Below are 23,152 nucleotides of genomic sequence, written 5' to 3'. Positions count from 1 at the left end.
GCTAAATGAAACATGATTATTAAGTTTTTGTTTTACAAGTAGAAAGTGGGTGGGATTTTGCCAGTATTTTACATGGGTCAATGGGTGGTGAATTCAAAAGTAGCTGTAGACTTAGTTTGTCATTTATATCCTAAATTCATTTTTCTGTGCACTGATGACAACTGCAGTGCCTGGGTTTCCATGTTCACGTGGGGAGAATTAAACTGTAATACAGACAGCTTAATTCTCCCTGATATATTTTGATCGTTAACTGCATGACTATATATGTGTTTTTGATTTAAAGAAAAGGGTAAAAGTTGTGGGAGGGTGTATATAATTGGTACCTTCAGGGAGGGATATGTGTGTGAATTCTGTAAGTTTCTGGTGAGTGATGGACTGTTCTACATGTACCTAAGAGAGACCACCACTTTTGTGTGTTAACCTGATGGACTCTTCCATCAGCAACACACCTGTCAGGTAGACAGATCTCAGGTGATAATACTAGCTGATTTATATCATTACCATGACAAAAGCACAACTTATCTTTATTTTGTCAAAGTAAATATCAAGTTGTATCATGAATTTTGCATAGCTTAATACTGAACAGAACTGAGGAACTTAAGAGGCCCAGCAAAGGTAGAGTATGACACACAATACAGACGGCTCAGATTATTGTCCATGCTCATGTTAAACCTGATGATGACTTTTGTCTTTTCCAGGGTTTTTGCTAATTTTGACTGAAGCAGGAGTTACCTCTCTTTGTTCACACTGATTCCTCTGTTTTATAGGTGCATATTAAGAAAAGCAAGTGGGAAGTGGGAACTGAGGAGGAACTCGGTAAGTGGTTTATATAGACAACCAATAAATCATTATATAATCTCTTCACTAGTGAGATACAGAGGAAGAAGGGAATTGGTAACGGTAGATGGCTATTGTAGACTCTCTATATAATATATTGTAATTATCAATAAGATGTCTTATTGACTAGACAGTTGACCTTTTCAGACAAGCTGGACGGTCTGGTCCACCAGAAGAAGAGGAGGCCAGCCACCCCTGTATCCATTGACGATTTCCTAGGAGAGTATTACTCCAAGCCTCTGGCCCCTGGGCAGAAGAGGGTCAGTACAAAAAGCCACACCCGAAATCTAGCCCTCTCCCACCACACGCACCCTTAATTTACCCCCCCCCCCCCCCACCACACGCACCCTTAATTTACCCCCCATCCCCCATGCCCACCACCACACACATACTGGGAAAACATTGAGCCCTGAATAATTTAGCTCAATAACAGAAACTATCGTAAATTACAGCTACAAATTGCATTAAGCGCATTTAAACGACTGTTAGCCCTGAAACAGGTGTGAATTGCTGATTGTAATGAGATAATGGAGTGGTTTTGTGTATTTTTGAGCAGGTGCGCTGGGCAGATGTGGAGGAGAGGAAGGAACAGCTCCGTCGGCGTGAGATCGGCTTCGTGGTCGGTCAGACCCAGAGAGACTGGGAGAGGATCACTGATGATACGTTCGCTGACAGACAGCTCAACAGAACTAAATACATATAACACAATAAAATCAATTCTACTTAAAAAGGTACTTCAATAAGCCTCTTTGTTTAATTACATGTAAATAGTAACGATCCGCTACCGGCATTATTCGTCTCCACCATACGTGATGGGTGGGCGTGTTCGTCAGGTGACCACGTGTGTCACTGTACTGCTGTTCTTGTGCAATAAACCGATTTACAGGAACAAGTTTTCTACCAAGTAAAACTTTGAAGTCTCCTGAGAATGAATCTCATTTATATACAGACTAACAGAAGACTACGTATATGTAGTTCAAAGTCATGTTATTTTACAATTCTCATTAAAACAAACATCATTTAAAATGGCTGACGTAAGCAGTGAATCTTTGACCCTTAATGTACGCCCTCACCCTATTCATCCCCTCCCCCCGATGGTGTGCCCACTCCCCTGAGATGTAAAGAAACAATTAATAGTTTATGCTGCAACTTTCTGTAATAAAGTTATGTACTTCCAGACGAAAGAAGTGGAATGTTGTCTGAGCAATGTGAGAGTGTTGTAATGGCGCAGTATAACAGATGTAATATTGATGGCCAGTTAAACAGCCTTCTTTATATCCGTATCAACTGTCATCACACCGCCATTAAATCACATCATACCTTATCATATCCAAAGACTTTGTTTATGCCGCATTATTAGATAACTTGAAGAGAGACTCGGGAATAAACATTTATAAATATTGTCTTCAATATCAAAAGGCGCGTGCGTGCTGTTCGCCATTTACGCGGAGTTCTCGTCGACAGGAGTTTGGAGATGGAAGAGTGATATGGACTCCCCGAGACTCATATCGCCCGATTTATTAGCCCGCCTCGTCTAGGAAGAACTCAAGGATCTGTCTGAGGATGACGCGATCTTACCGTGTAGAGATGAATGAAGTGTATAGAGAGATAATTAATGGACTTACGATGATGTATCCACTGCTAGCGTTGCGTAACAAATTGCTGATCGTTTATATACAACGATAATTCTGAGAGGTACCTTTTGTTTGCACCGATCTGAATCAAGCAGAGGCACTTCTGGTGCGTGGTAACCTTCTTTATCACAGAGAGAGAGAGAGAGAGAGAGAGATGTATTATGTGATCCCATTGTTTATTGAGTACAAAGAGATCAGCTTCCATTGTAGTCCTCGAATGAGTGTATGGTGTCACTTTGGACACGCCTTCCAAGGAACAGAGTCTTCTTTTTCCGCAGACCACCCGCAATCCGATATCTGCTCTTTCCGCTCGGCAGTGCCCGCTGTAATCTGCTCGCATGCATTTAGTTCTCACGTAATGCTGCTCACTTTCTCATTGAGTTGAATTAGAGGCGATTGGGACAGCAATGAAACCGTCTCTCGGCACACCGCGCTTTTTTGTTGAGTTGTGCCATTCAGGGGTGATTTACGAGTGTATAAACTTAGATAAGTATATTTCTATTACAAGAAGTAATTATTTTGCCATCGCTGCTCTGTTCATAAATCTGGCGTGGTGAGCGCGCTGCCGACAGGTGCGCGTTCTGACGTCTACGTTCACCGACGCGCCGTTCGCGCACCGAGAGAGAGCCTTAGAATGGAACCTCTCTCTATCACCAGTTTAATTAAATATGATGGTCTTTAAGTATTCCTTTTCGACGTGTTTTGTCGCGCTTTAAATTTATTGACTCTCGTTTTCAATTTTCCATCAATATTGGAATGTAATCAAGTCACTTGTTTATTGAAGATGAACGACTGTTAGAGAAAATTCTTCAAATACACGTTTAGTCATTCTTTTAAGAATCCTGTGTAGTGTTTATATTCCCTGAAATTAGATTCATTGTGTGTATTTATCGTGATTAAATCTTGACTCCAAGTTCCACAGCTGCTTGTTACAATTGGAGTCTGTTTCGTCTTTATGAGGCGTCCCTCGCTCCCCCACTCCCACTAAATCCTCATCTACAGCTTTATTACCGTGCACTTAGGAAATAATTTCACACTCTGGCCCTCTGTCGTTCTGGAGTTTCTCTAAAATGGCCGTGTTTATACAGGCAAGTAGACGTTGATACGGGGAACGCTTTAATCTCGATGGTCCGATACATCTGCGAAGTCTTTAGCGGCTCATTAATAAATCACGCCAGGGTCTATATCATTACGTCGGTGACGCCGACATAGCGGCGGAGGTGCACTAATGGCGTGATTCGCCGGAACTGGAGTGAGGAGGCCTCTATTCTGTGATCCACACGTCCCAGAAATTGGCTCGATAAATCAAAGAAGTGTGCTAGTCAAGTAAAGAGAGCTTTCTTCTACAAGAAGTGGATCATTAAGGCATTTTTGGAAATGGTGTTTGTATTATGGTGATAAGGGAGAGTCATTGGTAATGTTCCTAGGGGCTGACGGGAAAACATGGTGTCTACAGTCGGCGCATAAATCTCCCTCTTCTACCGAGCCCGACTTACCGGGACAGAATGCTGTTTGTTTTATGCTAATTGATTGACAATTCCTGGACACCGTTTTCTTTGTGTACTTATGATTGGAACCAATCAAATTGCAGTACATGGGCGCCAAATGAATAATCAAAGCCCTGGGCGAAAGAGCCACATAACTCTCTACCTTATTTAATAGTTTCATTGTGAACAGTTCTTACAAATTTGATTTAAAGTTTAAACTAAGACGTACCAGATTTTTATGACTTAAAAATAAAGATATCGAAAGCAAGTATCTTTTAAATCACAATAAACTCTTTTCCTAAATAATGTACATGTACTGGAAATACATCTACCATAAAATTCAATGTATTGGAAATACATCTACCATAAAATTCAATGTATTGGAAATACATCTACCATAAAATTCTGACTGCCGCGTTGATAGTATAACCGTGTACCAGGTACTATATGGAGGATGAGTTTACTTTATTTTTTTTTTTAAATAAATTATTCTGAAACAATTTTATTATTTTATAAAAAGCAGTTCCTCTTAATAAGCTGGTATTTTCTGTTTTGTAGGAGGAATTTTTAAATCTGCATTATAAGCGGACTTTGAAGTCAGTGTGCTGACTGGGTTAATGAGAGAGCCACATGTACTTAGAAGTTTGACTGTGATGTGAAGAAGGGGGTGCGACAAACTGGTGCCGAGACCTCTGACTGTTTTGTATATGAATCAGATTTTCATCCTAGATGTACAGATATCGTGCGACGATTTAAGCCTTAAAAAGGTTGTCCTCGGCTCCAGATTTTAATTGTTTTTAATGCTTCATGTTTTTTAGTTGTGTTGTTCATAGACTGTCTCTTGTTGTATATCAATAAAGTATGTACGCCATCGTTTGATCAGCCTCTTGGAAAATTTGTGAATTTGTCAGTGTTTTCAGATCAGTCTATCTATAGGAATTCGTTACAATATAAAAGTGTTTTCAAAGATTCTTGGATGATTTTAGTCTGATCATGACACTCTATGAGAGACTGGAATACATAAACGGATCACAGTTAATTGTATAAGACTTCTTAATATTCAAAGTTTTCATTATCACTGTCTTCCCCGTGTACTTCGATTACCAACACGTTACTTCATTTTACAATATTTGAATTCTGCCATCGCGCGCAGACCGGAAAAATAAACCCGAGATCACGTGTTTTCGATGGAAAAGACACTCGTTAACGCTAAAAGAGGAATTTCCCTTAAATCAATGAAGGGACGTTCGTTTTTCTCATTTTAAGAATTTGTATGCATTGGCTTTATGGGTATACCGTGCGAGTGGGTGAACCTCTATTTCACTAACTTAATGCTATTGGTTTGCGTCAATATTCGGTCTCAGAGTATCGTCTTGCACAATCGGATGAGCCAGGGATATGGTGTCAAGAAATTATTCGTACATAATTAGTTCATTACTTTTGTTTCTGTAGTAAGATTATTATTAATACTCCATTGATAATATTAGTGGAATCATATAGCATTTAATTTGTAAAAGAACACTAGTAATTTCCTATTCAATCAAGAGATCCAGAATGTCTTTTCTTAGCATCACGTACAGACCGCTAAACATCTATATTGGTACGTTATCAAATGTACATTTCTGTCAAGTCATACTCAAGGAGAAAGAAAAACTAAATACATTATTGTTGTTGATTTAGAAAAACATACGTCTATTCAGTCGGTAAGTTGTGTGGAATAATCTTTTCTCCGGGCGAGGGGGTAAAAAGAGACGTAATTTTGTGCATTGGAAACCTCTACCAGAAGAAATTGTTTCTCATGTTAACACATAATGGTTAGTGGGTTCACTACGGATTTGTAAGTCATGAGTTCGAATCCCGCTGAGGATCTTAAAATTTTCACATTTCAAATTTTTTTTAAAGTGGTTTTTTTGTTGTTGTTAAATACTTTACATTCCTTATTTTACGCAAGTACTTAATTCCGCGATTCAACGATTTACCATCAAATCGCGAGAACATAAAATCGCGATTGCCGAAATTTTATCTTAGTTTCATGTTGTTTACATGTGTCCCAAAATTAAAAGCGAGATTTTAGAATTTGCGAGACGAGCTTCTCGCGATATTACGCGGATATTAATTCCTCGCGTTTAATTATGATCTTACAGTACTGTAAAATTTGAAAATTCTAAACCAATGAAAGTAGTTCGATGATAATGTTCTTTAAGTCACAATATATCAACAGATGTCCCATACCACCATAAGAAAAAAGGCAGATACAGAACTCACAATTTTTTTTATGTATATACAAGGTTCATATATTGTTTTGTTTACATAAATATTTCTGAGTTGAGAAAACATTTAAAACAAAATCAAAAATAACTAACTCTAGAAACTGTTAAACTATGTTCATGACAAGTTTCCACATAGAAAATCTGCATTTGTAAACAAACACAGGACTCGAACCTTGTTTACGTAACAAAGAATTGTGAGCTCGATACCTCGTGCAATGCTCGACAGCAGATATCTAAATGTGACTGAACAAACATTAGAAATATCTGTGAACAAAATAAAATGAAATAATGAATTTGAATTTATAACATTAAATCAATTTAAGTTTTAAGAAATGTTTCACTTTCTTTGTTTTTAATTAATATTTGAAATTTTATGATTCATGGAAAATTTAAATTTTATACAGTGTTTAACCGTGATGAATTATATACAATAATACTACAGCAAGGTTGTATACATAGTGATTTTTAAGAGAGAGTGATCTAGGAAAATATTTTAAGATTTAAATACGTAGCATGAAATAATTGGATTTTTTCTGTATTTAATAAATCTATGGCTTAAAACCATATGAGAATTTCTTTGTATCTGATGGCCAAGTTTATCACCCAGCCTCCGTAAGTTTTGTGTGTTTGAGAATACCCGTACAATGTACGTTAAATGTCTCCATGCTTTACCAGTTGCTATATAAATTTTTTCACGCCGGATTTCGTTTTTAAACCGCGATTCGGTTTTCAGAGAAACAAGTTTAGAATAACGCTTAATGCGATTTGCATTCAGTCTACCGCGTAAATAAAGGGTCTCAATCTCAAATTGACATCCCTTAATTATTGTTAGAATACTTGTTAATGCTGTAGAAGGTGTTTAGTACACGGCTGTTTTCCGTTAAGGAGATGGTCAACAATCAGTCTTCAGATCTACCTGAATTTTTTATTTATTTTTTTTCAATCATAAATTATTATTCAGTAAAGAAAAATTCAAAATATCTTATTTTTCAAATGTGGATATAATTATATATATTTATACAATTATACATCTTAAAAAAGATGTCTTCGTCTTGGAGAGATTTAAATAGTCTCAAAATCGCCACGACCATACAACTTCTTAAGATAAACCTAAAAATTGAGAAAAAAAAGTGTAATTATCTTGTGACAGTAAATAATGTGGCTTTATTTCCCGTCACGGCATGTTAGAAGGTGTAACAGAAATGAAGCCCCTTATTTTACATACATCCTTCATAAATAAATAGCATGCTTTTTTGTCAAATTGTTTGACTGTTTGTGCATTATGAAGTTGTATACTTTAGAACAAATCGATATAAAGTGGGTTTGCATACTATTATTATGAATTATTTCATTTTCAAGGACTTCGCGCATTATTTTTGTCAAAGTATATACACATGTATTTTAATTGAATTTAAGTGTTTTTATCAACAAAAACTCAGCTGGATAATTCGCTGTGCATTCATAATTTATTTTGTAACATATCGTTCGTAAAAGTATCTGTAAACTTGTGCATCGAACAATGCATAGTGTCGTGACTTGATGCGCAAACAGTTGAAAGCGCCTTCTTTGTCCAATATTTATTTTCCATTATGGACTTATGTTTCTATAGTGTTATAAAGCAATTTTTAAATGCCTGAAATTGTATTTTGATAAACAAAAACACAGGCATTTTCTCCGCTCTCTTAATCCCTGCTCTTTCTAAAGAATTTGGAAATACTTAAAATATTTGCTGCCAATAACAAAAAAATTTGTAAACAATTTCGTAAATGAATAATTTTAATAAATTGCAGTGAGAGTTATCTTTCCTGTTGGAGGGATATTTGCCTTAAAGGTCAGTATGTATCGAGGAGACAACAGGAGTGATTAATCTTTGACCGATTATAATGCACGGTCGTTATGTCATTGCTACGTCGCTAGTAAGTAGTACCTTGTAAAAATATACATACATGTATTAAGATTTACGAGAGTTCATTTAAATATCCCACGTTCTTACCCTCGTCGTTAAATCCGTTGATATACCGGCCATATCGTACGTAGGTATGTATCGGAGTATATTTCAGTAATGAATGCACCTGTACTCTTATAGAATATTTACAAACATTTTAGTGACAGAAAACTGTTATAAACCATTACTTTCATAATAGAGGGATAAGAGTTTTATTGAAAGGTAAATTAGCATTGTATTCACCATGCAAAGGTTTGAATGGTGTTTATTAAAGGCTAGTTAATATATGTATAAGCGCACTGTTTCCGAATACAATGTACAATCGTTTTACATTGAATTGAACTATTTCCGAATGTGCGTTCTACGCATAGTGGAAAACCGGACGTTTCACTCTCATTTGAGCAAAGAGATCGAATCCGAATCTGTTGGCGCATTAAAAGCCCTCGGTTTGTGAAAGAGTCTGAACCTGCAGCAATTTGTTTTCCAGTTAACAAAACGATTAAGTTAAAAAGAATGAATTATAAGTTTAATACTTGAGTTACTTTTATACTTTTGCCCAAACTTGAGCTATAAAGCGGAAGTGTGGAAAAATCCGGATACTTAAAGAATTAAAAAAAACTCACGATCAATCTTTGAAAGAAGAAAAAAAACAGTCAACAGAGAATATTACGCGATAGAGAGAAATAGTCTGCCATGCATGGAGAGATATTTAATAACTAATCAGAATTTCTTGCTTACTCCAAGCCACATGAATTGGAACCAGAAAAGAGTAGTCTTATGTCATTGAGGAACATTGTTTGGTTGTCGGTACCGGAGTATGAATAAGACAGCTGAAATAAAACTCTGGAGGTATCGTCAACTCGGACATTTACGTATTTTGTAAGCAAGAAATATACATACCTTATTTGTGGTCAGCTCTAAAACATGAAGTCAAAGGTCTACTAAGAAATTCATTTGATGTTAAAGTCAACTCAAGAATGTGAAGCAATTGGAGCTAAATGACCAACATTGAAATTTGGACCATTTGTAAGAGGAATAGGGAAACCAGTTACTTCGATCAGCTGTTATTAATTTTTCTACATACATTTATTTACCTGTAACCTGCTGTTAATATACAATCCATTGTTGGGAATGGGATGCAGGCCATTGGTAAGGCAAACATTAAACCACACAATAGGATCAGGGTTTTCGTGTTCGATTTGAATTTATATGAGATTATAATGTATTATATTCGCTAAAAATTTCAAAATAAATTTGGTCACTTCTGAATTTACATGTGTATTTGTTTTAGTTGAGTTAGATATTAACGGAAGTAGGCCCGGGCTCAGTTTCGTGTTCCGTTCCGGAATAAACCTCATAATCGATAAGTGATCGGTGATCTGTCGGGAAACGCGTGTCGGGAGTGGTTCCAATGAGACCACTGATGTCACGGCTCTGTCCCATATTTATTGGTGATATTTCAACTTCTGTCCAGATAAACAAGTTACAAGTTAATCTTATTGGCCTAACTCTTGGTGGAAATGCTAGCTATCTTTAGTTACAAGTGACACCACCCATCCCGATATGGTGACAGTAACTATATGTGTAATCATACCTATTATATTTAACTATATATTAGTAAATCGATATATTTCGCTGATTACATGCAAAATGGTGCGTTGATACACACCTATTCAAAACGCTTAGCAATTTCTTTTAATCTGAAATAAGGTTCCGAAATACTGTAAACTTATTATATTTGGCGTGTGCGATATTTGGGGGAAATTAGTTTTTGAACAAGTTGGCGTGGATTTGAATTAGCTTATTCCTGAATGTGACTATTTTTATATATGGCATTAAGCGATGTACTTGATTTAGAGGAAGCCGCATTCCGCCAAAAGCGCTAAATAGAACACACAGCCAAATGTAGTACGTTTACAGTAGTCCGAAAAATCGTAAGTATGTGGTTTTTTTATTGTTTGGTCGGTATTATAACACATGTAATGCATACTTCTGAGGAAGTCAGCAAGATTCAGTTCCCTTCGAGCAAGCCTTGCTCTTCTTGCCGACTCCCTCAATTGTTTATACTAGTAGTACGGTCCTTTCAGATATGTTTCATTTTATCAAATAAAACATGACTACTTTTAGTATGAAATATATCGGACGGTACACTACACCCCTATAGTTACCCTATCCCCGGCGTCAGTGTGTACAGGGTTATACAGGGTTATCTGTTCTTTATAGTCGGGGAGACATCGTGTAGGTTGGTGACGCAGATATGAGAAAGATGAATTTAATTACGACGGTTATTAAGTGGGAAATGTGTTGCTTATTAAAAATATCAAAAATATTCTACAAGCACGGCGTCAGAATATTGGAATAAAGAAAATCAAACGTGCGATGTTGAGCGCCCTAGACTGAGGACAATGGCAGTACCTGAGCCCGGGTGTCGGTCGCACGTTGCTAAACCGCTTATAAAGTGGGATATACTTCAATATGCAAAACATATCTACAACATTGAATTTTTTTAATATCACTATTCGCCGTTTGATTGAAATATAACCCGCCTCGACAAAACATCTGACGACAAATAGACGCAGTGGGTTTCAAATTTCTGCAAGACTTTGCAAATTCGAAGGAGGAAAATTTGCGGTGATAAGCAATAAAGACGATTAATATTAAGCAGGTGAGTAGAATTTACAAACGTAGTCAAGATCCATTAGACTTTAATTCACGTGCACCGAGAGTTTGATTCTTTAAAAGGTTGTTCAGGCAAGTAGCAGCGTTTTTGAAAGTAGGGGGAGGGGGGCAGACTCATTAAAAAAGGACAACTTCTCAAAATCATGAAAATTCTAATTCGGGGGGGGGGGGGGGGGGGGGCGTAGTTTAACAAATAACTTCAATTTCACCAAAAAAAAATTTCATGCTCCCGAATCCCATCCCCCCCCCCCCCCCCGATGCTACGTTCCGGTTGTTCTTTTGCTGTTTGCAATTTTTGGTCTTTGATGTAATGGATAAAGATTTACTTTCGCATGTTGTAACATGTTATTTATTAAATTTATATGAAAATATCATTCACATTTCTATGCACGGTTTACCGCCTTCTGATTTCACTGAGATGAATAACGATATATCGGTGCGCGTTCCCGATTTTGCTGAGATTGAGACATTTATGCACAAGTGAGATAAAAAATATTGATATCTTGATTCCTCATTTCACTAAGAAGAAAATATTAATACACTCCAAAACCACTGAGATTGATTTATTTGTCATGTAAATTCTTTATAATTTATTGCCACCCGGTAAATTTATAACATGACATGTAGATGCACGTTCCCCATTTCACTAAGATTAAAAAATTAATACACGCTCTCAGAATTACTGAGGTTGATATCTTGATGCACCTTCCTCTTTTCTTTTAGATGTAAAAATTTATATAGACGTCTCTGATGTCATTGTGTTTTAATACATTAATGTTACCTCTTGATTAAATTGAAATAAAAATATCATTGCACGCAACTTTTATTTTACTGGAAAAAAAATAGTAGTACATGCACGCTCCTGATTCTACTCAGATAAAGATGTTCAATCACGATCCGGTTTTTACTGAGATTAGAATGTACGTGCAAGTTCCGGTTTTGTACTGTGATAAAGATGAAGGTATACGCTCGTGATTTTCCTGAGGTGATATTTACATGTAAACTTTTGATTTTACTGAGATAATGTCAATCACCTTCAAGATTTACTGAGATAAAGATGTACATGCACATTCCGCTTTTTACTGAGATTAAAGTGTACATGTACGTTCCTGTTTTTACTGAGATGAAGATTTACATGTACGTTCCTGTTTTTACTGATATATATGAAGGTTTACATGTACGTTCCTGTTTTTATTGATATATATGAAGGTTTACATGTACGTTCCTGTTTTTACTGATATATATAAAGGTTTATATGTATGTTCCTGTTTTATTGAGATGAAGGTTTACAAGTACGTTCCTATTTTTACTGAGATGAAGATTTACATGTACGTTCCTATTTGTAATGAGATGAAGAGTTACATGTACGTTCCTGTTTTTACTACTACATGTATATATAAAGGTTTACAAGTACATTCCTATATTTACTGAGAGAAAGATTTACATGTACGTTCCTGTTTTTACTGAGATAAAGATTTACATGTAAGCTCCTGATTTTACTGAGATAAAGTTGGACTTGGACGTTATGTTTTTTTATAAGATTAAGATGTAAATGCACACTTATGATTTTACTTAGATAAAGTTGTACGTGCAGGCTCCTGATTTGATGTACGTGCACGCTCCTGATTTGATGTACTTGCATTTTACTGGTTTGATGTGCGTCCCTGATTTGACCTTGACCGTCACGAAAGCTTCTCTTTTGGGTTCATTGTTTGTTTCGGCCAATGAATCAGAAGAGCTTTGTGTTTGGGGCGGTCACATATTCATCAAGTCGTGTGCTTTAATTATTCTAGGTTTCAAAACTTTTTAGCAATAATTAAACATTTACATCAGCATTTAAGCATATTCCTTGTTTTATTTTAAATGCTATCGCCATGCTAACGATAGTATTTCTTCCTTAAAGAGAAGAATATACATGTGTATCAATTGTGAACAACATTTTTCCAATGTTATCTTGGCAATGATACTTCTTGGCAATCATTAATTATTTGTTTCAGCCTTCGTAATAAGGGCTGAAATCTCATTAAAGTGAAGAATTTTTTTTTACAATTTAAGGAAAAATTCAAGTTTAACATACGTAGAGCACACATGGCATGGATTAATATGCTTAGGCCCTAATTATTTTATGCTGGAATGGTTTGTTGTATATTAAACGTATAATCTTTTTAAAATTTCGGATTCAGAAAATATATTTCGTAAAGCGACCAATTTTATTTTGACTCGTATGAAGTTTTGATTGCATAACATGTTTGGTAAAAACCATTTCATTTATATAAGCCTTGTTCCCTGAAACGTATCACATTGATTATCGGGCTCGAGTAAAGCTAATTCAAACAACATTTAATATATATCAGAAATTGATTGCATTGTTTCAATCGGCCTCGTGTTTAAGGAGTTTATCAATTTCATGAATAAATAAAATATCTTATCAGAAATTTATTACACAGTCTCTAACTTTGATACATGTTGACTTGTTCCGTGGTTAATATTTTGTTTTATTGCTCCGATTGTGTGCCCCTTCTTGTGCGTCCCTGATTGTTTACTCCTGTAATGTAAACTCATTTACCGGAGAGCTATCACAGATGTTCATAAATCATTCACCCAGATTCTCTTCCCGTCTTTGAAATATCCCAAAAGTTGAGTCAGTCTCGGTCGCGGATCCTGTAAACATTATCAGCCCTTTTCCTGTCATTAGACAGACCCGATAACTGGTAGCCACGCCGGCGGACGGCGGAGAACCAGACAGTAGCCATTCGCCAGCGTTCCGTCAACGTAGCCACCAATCAAATCAGCGGATGATTAATCGGCTGCTGAAGGGCGACTTAATTTAGCACGGAATCGCACTTACAGCAAACATCTTTTATTATTCCTGTACACAGGTTCTCTCGTCCGTCAATGATAATGAGGTTCTAATGGGCCCCATTAAGACTTACGTTTCCACCACGGTAGAAGTAACATATCGCACGTGTTAATTAGATGTGTTACCCTATCGACATCACATATTATTCCATGTTCTGATTTAATTTTACAGTTAAAATTTAGTTTTTTGTCCCTTGATAAAAATAATGCATTTACATCAGAGACATAACTACAGGACTGAGGTACAATGTCTTATTCGTGGGCGTTACAATTTTACCGATTAATCCGGGAATTTCAATGTTAACCCGAATGGTTCTTCGCCTTATAAAAAGAAAATCGATAGGTAAACAAACGTGCAAACAAGGTACTATACTATATATAAAAGTATTGCGACAACAAGAATATATGTGTACAGGGACGCCAAGGATACAGACTTGTGTAATATAAATTTATCTCGATCAGATTAGGGTACAAAGTGATCGCTTACATTCCTCATAACTTGAAAATATGTAGGTTTTTGATGAGACTTTGAAATCGAAAGTACGAAGGGATGGTCTAATTTAGTGTCGGTGACTTGATGCGTAGATAAAATATGTTCAACATGTGCCGTTGGAACTCCCTATTCCTTCTTTTAATCAATTTGTGTTATGCGTTCAGTGAATTAAATAGAAGTACAGATCTTGAAATAACCGATTTAGCCATTGTCGCCAAAACGTACGCTCGTTTCAGTGAAGTAACAGTGACCGCAGAGGTGATGAACACACAGAGCAGTGGTCGGGAGTTTATGTTTGCTGTGCAGGTCCCGACTTCCGGTTTTATCACGGGGTTCCAGATGACCACGGGGAACACCACACTGCGCGGCATTGTACAGGAAAAGTCGGCCGCCGACAAAGCATACGACCAGGCCAAGGATTCCGGAACTTCCGCCGGAAAGGTCAGTCAACAGCCGTCCAACCCCGGGCGGGACATGGACAACTTCGCCCTATACATGAACGTAGCGGGCAACTCTTCGGCCAAGTTTGAACTAAACTATCAGGAGGTTATCAAGAGAAGACTAGGTTTCTATCGACAGATATTCCACGTGGAGCCCAAACAGGTGGTCCGAAACCTGTCCCTGATGTGCATCATAGAGGAGCCCCAGGACATACACGGTCTGAGTTACTCCCTCCCTAACCATACCGAAGCTCTAGAGAGCTCCTCCCAGGCAGTGACCGTGAAGGCCGCGCCCAAGCGGAGGGTGTTAGAGTATCGGCCGACCGTGGAGCAGCAGCAGCGGTACAACGCGGACACGGGGATCGCGGGGGACTTCGTCGTCGCTTATGACGTCGACCACCAGAATGATGGCGGCATTGTTTTGGTTCAAAATGATTATTTCGTCCATTATTTCTCCCCAAGCGGCCTTCAGATCCTTCCGAAAAATATAATCTTTGTGATTGATATCAGCGGCTCCATGGGTGGGTTTAAGATACAGAAAGTCCGCGAAGTTATGCACGTGATTCTCGGAAAGCTACGAGACTACGATTACTTCAATATCTTGCTGTTTGACGACAGAATAACTCTGTGGAAGAAATCCCCAGAAAGAGCAACGGCTAGCAACATTGAGGTTGCTCGAAGGTATGCTGATGAGACTCTGGTTGCGAGAGGCAGCACCAATATCAACACTGCCCTCATTGACGCGGTTGATCTTCTGAGAGGTTTGAGCAAAAGAGAAGATGGTAGAGGGAGGGTCATCGTGTTTCTTACAGATGGACACCCAACGGCAGGTATTGTTGACCCTACACAGATTCGGCGGAACGTGAAAACCAGAAATGAGGGGCTAGCGTCCATCTTTGCCCTAGGCTTTGGTTATAATGTGGACATGGCTTTTCTTGAAGCGCTGGCTTATGAGAACGGAGGGTTTGCTCGGAGAATTTACGAAGAATCTGACGCCAGTGATCAGCTAGAGACATTCTACGCGGAGATCTCCACCCCGCTACTGGTGGATGTCAATGTAAAGTACACCCCTACTGTCATTGTATCCGATCAGGTCACTCGGACAGTTTTCCCGCAATATTTCCAGGGCACAGAGTTAGTAGTTGCAGGGAGGCTTCGGAACAATGCCCCTTCCGATTGGCAGGCCACAGTGACTGCCGAAGGTGATACGGGATCCACTTCCGGTCGCCTGGATTTTACCGCCACCCCAGAATACCCGCTGGACGGGCCGGGGGTGACGTCAGACTTCGCCGAGCGATACTGGGCATTCTCAAGAATCAAGGAACTGTTAAAAATGGAGCTAGTGGAGGAAAACCGAGAGCAGAAATCTATTTACCGCGAAATGGCGCTTAACATGTCGCTGGCATATCAATTTGTAACCCCTCTGACATCTATGGTAGTGACAGAGTCTGTAAATGCAGGGGAGGTGGATGAACCCATCGAGGACAGAGAGATGCTGTTAGGGTTAGGGAAAGTTTCGGGGGGAAAGATCACGCGATCCAGTGACTCCAGCATCATAGCCCAAAATTCGAATTGGAGATCATCCGGGCATTCGATTGTCCAGGATACCACGCTGTTTGGTCTTGTGTTTGTTCTGATTTCCAGACTCTTAGTGTTTTAACATTTGTGATAGAAATCTTCATGCTTTCAACTGGAGATGTGACATATTACTCGTTATACAAATGCAATTTTAATACTAAATTGATAGTTAAACCATAGTCCCTCGAAGCTGACGTTGCGCGATAAGTTGGTGACAACATTCCATTTTTAGAAATCCTTTTAATATGTATAATTATTTGAATTTGTATTTATTTTATTTCTTGGGACTGCCGGTAACCCATGCTTGATTCACACTGAATCTCTCTATAGTATCATCACAGAGGGAGCTGGTGGCCTCCAAAATGTGGCTGGCGACGAGGATTCTTTGATATCCTGATATATACAAGGATTCTCTCCCGATGAATACTGGCATTGTGATTTATTTTATTTTAAACATTAAACATTTTTCTTCCGTATATTAATATATACAATGTACAATGTATTTTCAAAGAAAACAATTAATTAATTAATTAACAAGCTCTGCAGGCTAGATTCATTTTCTAAACCCAAGAAGTTAACAGTACAATGTTACATAAAAACATTGAAAATATTTTTGACACACGTATTCCAATTTTTTTGTATATATACAGTGTATATCTATTTTTTGGGGAGGGGGGGGGGGCAACTTTTTAGCTCACCTGAACCGAAGGTTCAAATGAGCTTTTCTGATCACCTGTTGTCCGTCGTTTGTCTGTCCGTCTGTAAACTTTTCACATTTTTGTCTTCTTTTTTAAAACCACTGGGCCAAATATGACCATATGAACTTGTACAAAGCATCCTTATGGGAAGGGGATTCTTTATTATCAAAATAAAAGGCACAATCCTTTTTAAATGGGAGATAACTGCGAAACAGTGAAAATAGGGTGCATATCTTTAGAATTCATGATCTTCTTCTCAAGAATCTCTACATCTGAAATGCCAATATTTACACCAAAGTTTGTATATAAAGTGAAAAATCTAAATTGTAAAAATCGTGACCCCTGGACCAATACTGGGTCGATACCCAAGAGGGATTCAAAGTTAAACATAAAAATCTAAAGATAATATGTTTAAAAATCTTCTGAAGAACTACAATGTTACAATTTGTGATATTACTATGCAAGTATCCTCATATAATGTAGATTATAAATTGTTAAAATTGTGACCGCTGGACCAATACTGGGGCCCGAAGAGAGGTTCATAGTTTAACATAGAAATATATAGGGCAGTCGCGTCGGAAGCAAATTGAAAGGGGGGGGGCGCAAGGCTAATCAGCAGAAATCTTGACAAGTCAGATAAAATAGCTTATTCACAAAATCATGAAATTCTTACTCCGTGGGAGGGGGGGAGGGGGGGTTGGAGTATACCAATAACTGCATTTCAATTCCTTACATTCTACCAAAATGTATACTATACTTTAATTCTTTTCTTTTTTTTGTAAATTTAAAAAAAAATTATGTTTGTTGCAAGAAAAAGGGGGGAGCTGGCTCTCCCTAATGCTATGTACCTAATGGTTAGGTCTAATTTTGCAAAAAAGTGGGGGTTGGGCTAAGCCCCCTATCCCCCCCCCCCCCCGGTTCCGACGCCTATGGAGGGAAAATGTTTAAAATTCTTCTCAAGAACTACGACGCTACAATTTATGAGATTACTATGCAAACGTCCTCAAAATTGTTAAAATCGTGCCCTCTGGACTATTACTGGGACCCCAAGAGGGGTTTAAAGTTTTACATAGAAATATAAAGGGGTAATGTTTTAGAATTTTCTCAAGAATTACAATGCTACAATTTGTGATTTTACTATGAAAGCATCCACAAAGTGGATTCTAAATTGTTTAAAAACAGTGACCTCCGGACTAAAACTGGGGCCCGAAAAAGGGGTTCAAAGTTTAACATAGAAATAGATTGGGAAAATGTTTACAATTCTTCTCATGTTCACACAAACTTTTGTAAAAGAATTTTGAAAGTTTAAAAATGCGCGTCAAACATCATAGTTTATTCAGAGTTAGGTAGTTTACCTATGAGTGTTATATGTAAATTAATTGTGCATTATTATGTATTGGTTAAAATTGTTATAAAAATTGTATATTACGCAATATCTATGAAGAATTGGTTTCACAATTGATACCAAATACATGGTGTTTTAATGTTAGAGAATTATTAGTATCACTTCGTATGTATGAAGTATGGCTTTCACAGAATGTGGCTAACACTAATGTTTTCTTAAAAATTGTACAGCAGAGGTTGTCTGATTTTTTTTATACAGGAAAGGGACGCATTTCGAGTCATCCTCTAAATGTTTATTGTACAAGTATCTGCCAGACACTTTTTGCTTACAATTTTATTTGCATAAAAATATTCTGGAAAACCGGATTGTCCTTTGAGCAAAATATAGACTGTCATCGCATATGCTTTTGGTAGAGCAAGGCCGTTATAATGGAACTGTCAGATCGATGCGTATCTGCAAATATTGTAATTTATGTGAAGTCGGGTATGAATTCCATTTTATACTTATCTGTCCTTTTTATAAATGTCTACGTGTATTGTATTTAAAAAATATTACTGGACACGTCCTTCAATGTTTGAGTTAGTTCAACTCCTGCCATTCAGTTGTGCCATCTCGCAATGTATCTGCGTGAGGCTGGTAAAAAACGGGAATGTCAGACTATTCGTACAGTCAATTAATGTATTACCATTCTTATTATTAACATAAATTTTTGATTTCTTGATTTATACGGTCTCTCCTCCTTTGAATGTGCATTTATGAATAATATCTTTTGTAGAATACTAGTATTGTATAACGTTAATACTATTAGTGACGTGTGCTTTTGTTTAGATATAGTGTATGAATATGTTTATAATTATGTACAAATGTTACAGCTGCTAATAATTCATATGAATTTTAGCAAATAAATAATACACTACACTACTTCCATATTCAGAGCTTTTAATTGAATTTTAATGAATGAAAATTATGATTAACTGATTAATTAATTAATAAACTATTTTTTGTGTAAAATCCAACAAAGTTCTGTCAGATATTCAGATATAAAATTTTAATCTAAAACAAACACGACTTGATCAAATATGAATTAATACAACATGTTCATACTCTGGTTTTATTATGTACACAATGTATATTATAAAAAATCAGTTCCCCTTAAATAATAATTCAACGTGCCCAATTGTTTGATGTTTCATTAATAATTTTTATAATTGTTGTAAAAAAAATGAACAAATATTTTTTAAAAATAAGTAAAAACATATTCCTGCAGTATTTTTCAGACTAAAGTTTCCGTTCAAACACCGCTCGCTCGATTTCGGCAGCCCTACTCAAAGGGTAAGGTAATTAAAATAAACAAAATATTGAGAAGTTTTATTTAAAATTGCAAAACATGCAATGATTAGAATGTAAATTGACGTCAACTGTAATATTACAGAATCGGGCGCGTTGCATCCCGAGACACCCACTAATGTCATTCGTAATTTTCCTCCGTTTTGTCTCGCCCGGGGAGTAGTCAGTTCGATAAATCGGTATTTATCAGACTGGTAAGCCTAACTAGCGGGGTCGGCAGGGAAAGATGCTTTTATCTCCCCATTTGATGTGTATGTAAAGTCATTTTCCAGTTCATCTGTCAACTTGGAGAAATCTGACTTAGCATCGATGCCGGCAATAAAAAGTGAACAATTTTAGAAATTTAAATGAGAAGAAATATGCGCTAACGTGTGAAGTAACACAGCTCTTTGTTGCTCAAGTGGAGATCTACTAGCAGGAATGATTGATGTATAGGGGGATAAAACCCCGGCCTGTCGTTTTAATGGGGTAGTTGGTGGCTAATTAAATTGTATGCGGATCTGTGCAGGTGCGTTATCTGCCGCTAGAAGTGAGAGTTTTTGGCGAGACGTAAACAGCTTTGACACCGAGAGTCTTCTTACATCACGAGCCCGATAGTAATAAGTCTATAAACCCTTCCATCCCATGCTACTCTCAGCCCTCACCGGCATCACCCGTCAAGTTCTAGAAAGTCAACCCGGCGTGGGTGCCTAAACAATCTTACACTCTATGTAATCCTAACATTGCTATGTTCGCTAGTTATACTGGAACGTACGGTAATGAGCTACTATAGCAGTGGTACTCACTGTTACTCAATTCAAACATATATGGTAAACAGGCCATTCTAGAATAGCTGTAAAACAAACCTCATAGGCGTCGGAACCGGGGGGGGGGGGGGGCTAGGGGGGGGGGGGTGGATTCAGAAGCATACTAGCCCTAGCCCCCCCCCACACACACACACCGGATTAAGAATATCATGATTTTAGAAGGAAAAAAATTGGGTAAGTAAGTTTTTTTTTGGAAGTATAGGTATAGGTATACCCCCCCCCCCCCCCGGATTAGGATTTCCATGATTTTGGGATTTACTTTTTTCTCAATATTTCTGAGGATTAGTCTAGCCCCCCCCACCCCCACCCCACTTTCAATTTGCTTCCGACGCCAGTGAACCTATATGGTAAACAGTACATTCTAGCTGTAAAACAAACATATATGGTAAACAGGCCATTCTAGCTGTAGAACACACGCTAATTCTATCGGAACGTTTGCTACAAAGGCTCTTAAAGCTCAGCGTTTTTTATTCTGGAATGTTTGGAACTAGTTGAGTTCGATCATGCGCTTATAATATTGGAGCCTGTATATGGTACAAAAGCTATTCTATTTGGTACACACTCTTGTTATATTAAAACGAATGATGCATGCGTACCGGTGTAATATTGTACGTTACTCTTGATGCGTTACATAAGGTGTGCTATAACGCCAGCTACTTCTTATATACCGCACCTATTACCTGTAATATTTGTACGCCCCTATTACCTTTAATATTTGAACGCACCTATTATCTGTAATATTTGTACGCACTTGTATACGTTGTTTTATTCTTATACCGCACCTATTACCGGTAATATTTGTACTTACCCTTTTCCTATAATATTTATACGCACCTATTACCTGTAATATTTGTACTTACCCTTTTCCTATAATATTTATACGCACCTATTACCTGTAATATTTGTACTTACCCTTTTCCTATAATATTTATACGCACCTATTACCTGTAATATTTGTACTTACCCTTTTCCTATAATATTTATACGCACCTATTACCTGTAATATTTGTACCCACCTTTTTCCTGTAATATTTGTACGCACCTATTACCTGTAATATTTGTACGCACCTATTACCTGTTATATTTGTACTCACCTATTACCTGTAATATTTGAACGCACTAGTATACGTCGTCTGTAGCACTGGTGCATATGTGTGCCTTTTATAACATTGATAAAATTAATGTATTTAGTACACGTGCTATTTCGCTTTGCCTTTTTTGATATTAATAAATGTAGTTAGAACACGTGCTATTTCGGATAAAGATACTCCTTTGCTATTGTAACGTATTACTACTTCTACGCTATTTTAATGTTATTATTCCTGTGTGGTTTTCGGATTTAGATACTTCTATATATGCTTTCCAATGATATTACTATATCTACGCTATTGTAATGCCATTATTATTTCTCCGCTATTCTAATGCTATTATTATATCTACGCTATTGTAATGCCATTACTATTTCGAGCTATTATTATTATATTCCTATTGTGTGGTCTACGGGACTCAGGGACCGGAAGGGGATATATACGGCATCTGCAGACTGACAGAGGCTCCACCTGTTGACGAGATTCTGTAATCTCGGGCAAGGTCTCGTAATGGCATGTGGCGGGGCAGATAGTGTAAGAGAGGTGAAGTTTTAATCCGTCTACAGTACGATATCACGTTCTTGATGGTCCATATCTAGGCGTGACTATCCAATCACAGTGTCAGATCATCTTCCCGTGGGACCAGTTCAGTCAAATCAAACATGTCGGGGTACCTTCCAAACATTTTATTGTCAAAGTTAAGATAATGAATCGTGCACTATTCAGTAAGACCGCCAACTCACATTTGTCTTGAATTTTCTAATTGAAGAAAAGTAGTACGTGTACTTAATTTGAACAAATTCAATAGCATTTGGTCACCTGAAATTACCTGTGTTTAATAGCATTCAGTTATATCTCCGCTTACCTAAGCTGAATCTTGTGTGAGTGATTGGATAAGTGGGGGAGAACCCGTGTTTAATACTCATACCTCGTACACTGCACATTGTCGGCAAATTTGCCAGTATGTCATGAACGCTCAGCCTGACGAAAATTTGTCTTGCTAAATATCTACAAAATAATTTATCTTTGATAAGCGTAAATCATGTACCGGAAAATGTAGAAGTAGCAATCGGTTGAGTTTGTTGAAGAAGGTTCGATATGGAATCAATCTGTCGATGGCCTCACCAAAAACACCGGCTTACTCGCTATCTTGATTGCAGATGGAGGCATAAAAACCGGAACAATTTGGGGAGTAGACATTTAACAGATCACTAATTTTGTTTTTATAGTTGCTAAAACTAAATCTTTATCAAAGCATTTAAGATAACATTTCACAGATATTTGAGCAATATGTAAACAACCTCCTTAATGACTGTTTTAATTGCAGAATCTGGTACAAAGCAACTCGCGAGGCGCGCAGGATGACCCCTCTCGCTGCCATATAATCAGAGCGGACCCGGTGGACAGATTCCGGAGAGGCCGATAAAACTCCAATGATAACGTCACGGACTGACAAGAATCTCAGAGTTTACAGAAATATTCCATTTATCTCCCCATTACCGAGCAATCAGTCTGTATCATCATAAAGAGGTGTTAATGAAATGTTCTTCAGGACAATATTTAGATATTATTACACATTCTATAAATCGACTAAAAAAGATAAAAAAAAATAATTAAGTTAGAATTTAAAGCTTCTTCAAAACCAT

General features: G+C 37.3%; 2 protein-coding genes across 7 annotated transcripts in view; both read left to right on the top strand.

The window, feature by feature from the left end:
* The window catches only part of LOC105339242 (YLP motif-containing protein 1), a 30,208-nt gene extending 25,374 nt beyond the window's left edge, over nt 1-4,834 (top strand). For all 6 annotated transcript variants that reach the window (XM_066086683.1, XM_066086681.1, XM_066086682.1 and 3 more), the window contains 4 exons: nt 768-816; nt 985-1,097; nt 1,394-1,568; nt 4,517-4,834. In XM_066086683.1, coding sequence (XP_065942755.1) covers nt 768-816; nt 985-1,097; nt 1,394-1,540 — 309 coding nt within the window. In that variant the 3' untranslated portion in view covers nt 1,541-1,568; nt 4,517-4,834. The remainder of the gene's footprint in view (nt 1-767; nt 817-984; nt 1,098-1,393; nt 1,569-4,516) is intronic.
* A 9,188-nt stretch (nt 4,835-14,022) lies between these two features.
* LOC105339243 (inter-alpha-trypsin inhibitor heavy chain H4) lies at nt 14,023-18,891 on the top strand. Its single transcript, XM_011444706.4, has one exon. The coding sequence runs from the start codon at nt 14,304-14,306 to the stop codon at nt 16,302-16,304; it is 2,001 nt and encodes a 666-aa protein (XP_011443008.3). The 5' UTR covers nt 14,023-14,303; the 3' UTR covers nt 16,305-18,891.
* Nucleotides 18,892-23,152: the final 4,261 nt, after the last annotated feature.

This window comes from Magallana gigas, chromosome 6 (assembly GCF_963853765.1).
Source record: "Magallana gigas chromosome 6, xbMagGiga1.1, whole genome shotgun sequence".
Taxonomy (NCBI): domain Eukaryota; kingdom Metazoa; phylum Mollusca; class Bivalvia; order Ostreida; family Ostreidae; genus Magallana; species Magallana gigas.
Note: the sequence above shows the minus strand (reverse complement) of the source record. Positions and strands in the feature narration are given on the sequence as shown.

Excerpts from the sequence above, each read along its gene's own strand:
- LOC105339243 (XM_011444706.4), top strand. The coding sequence starts at position 14,304 with ATGTTCAACATGTGCCGTTGGAACTCCCTATTCCTTCTTTTAATCAAT.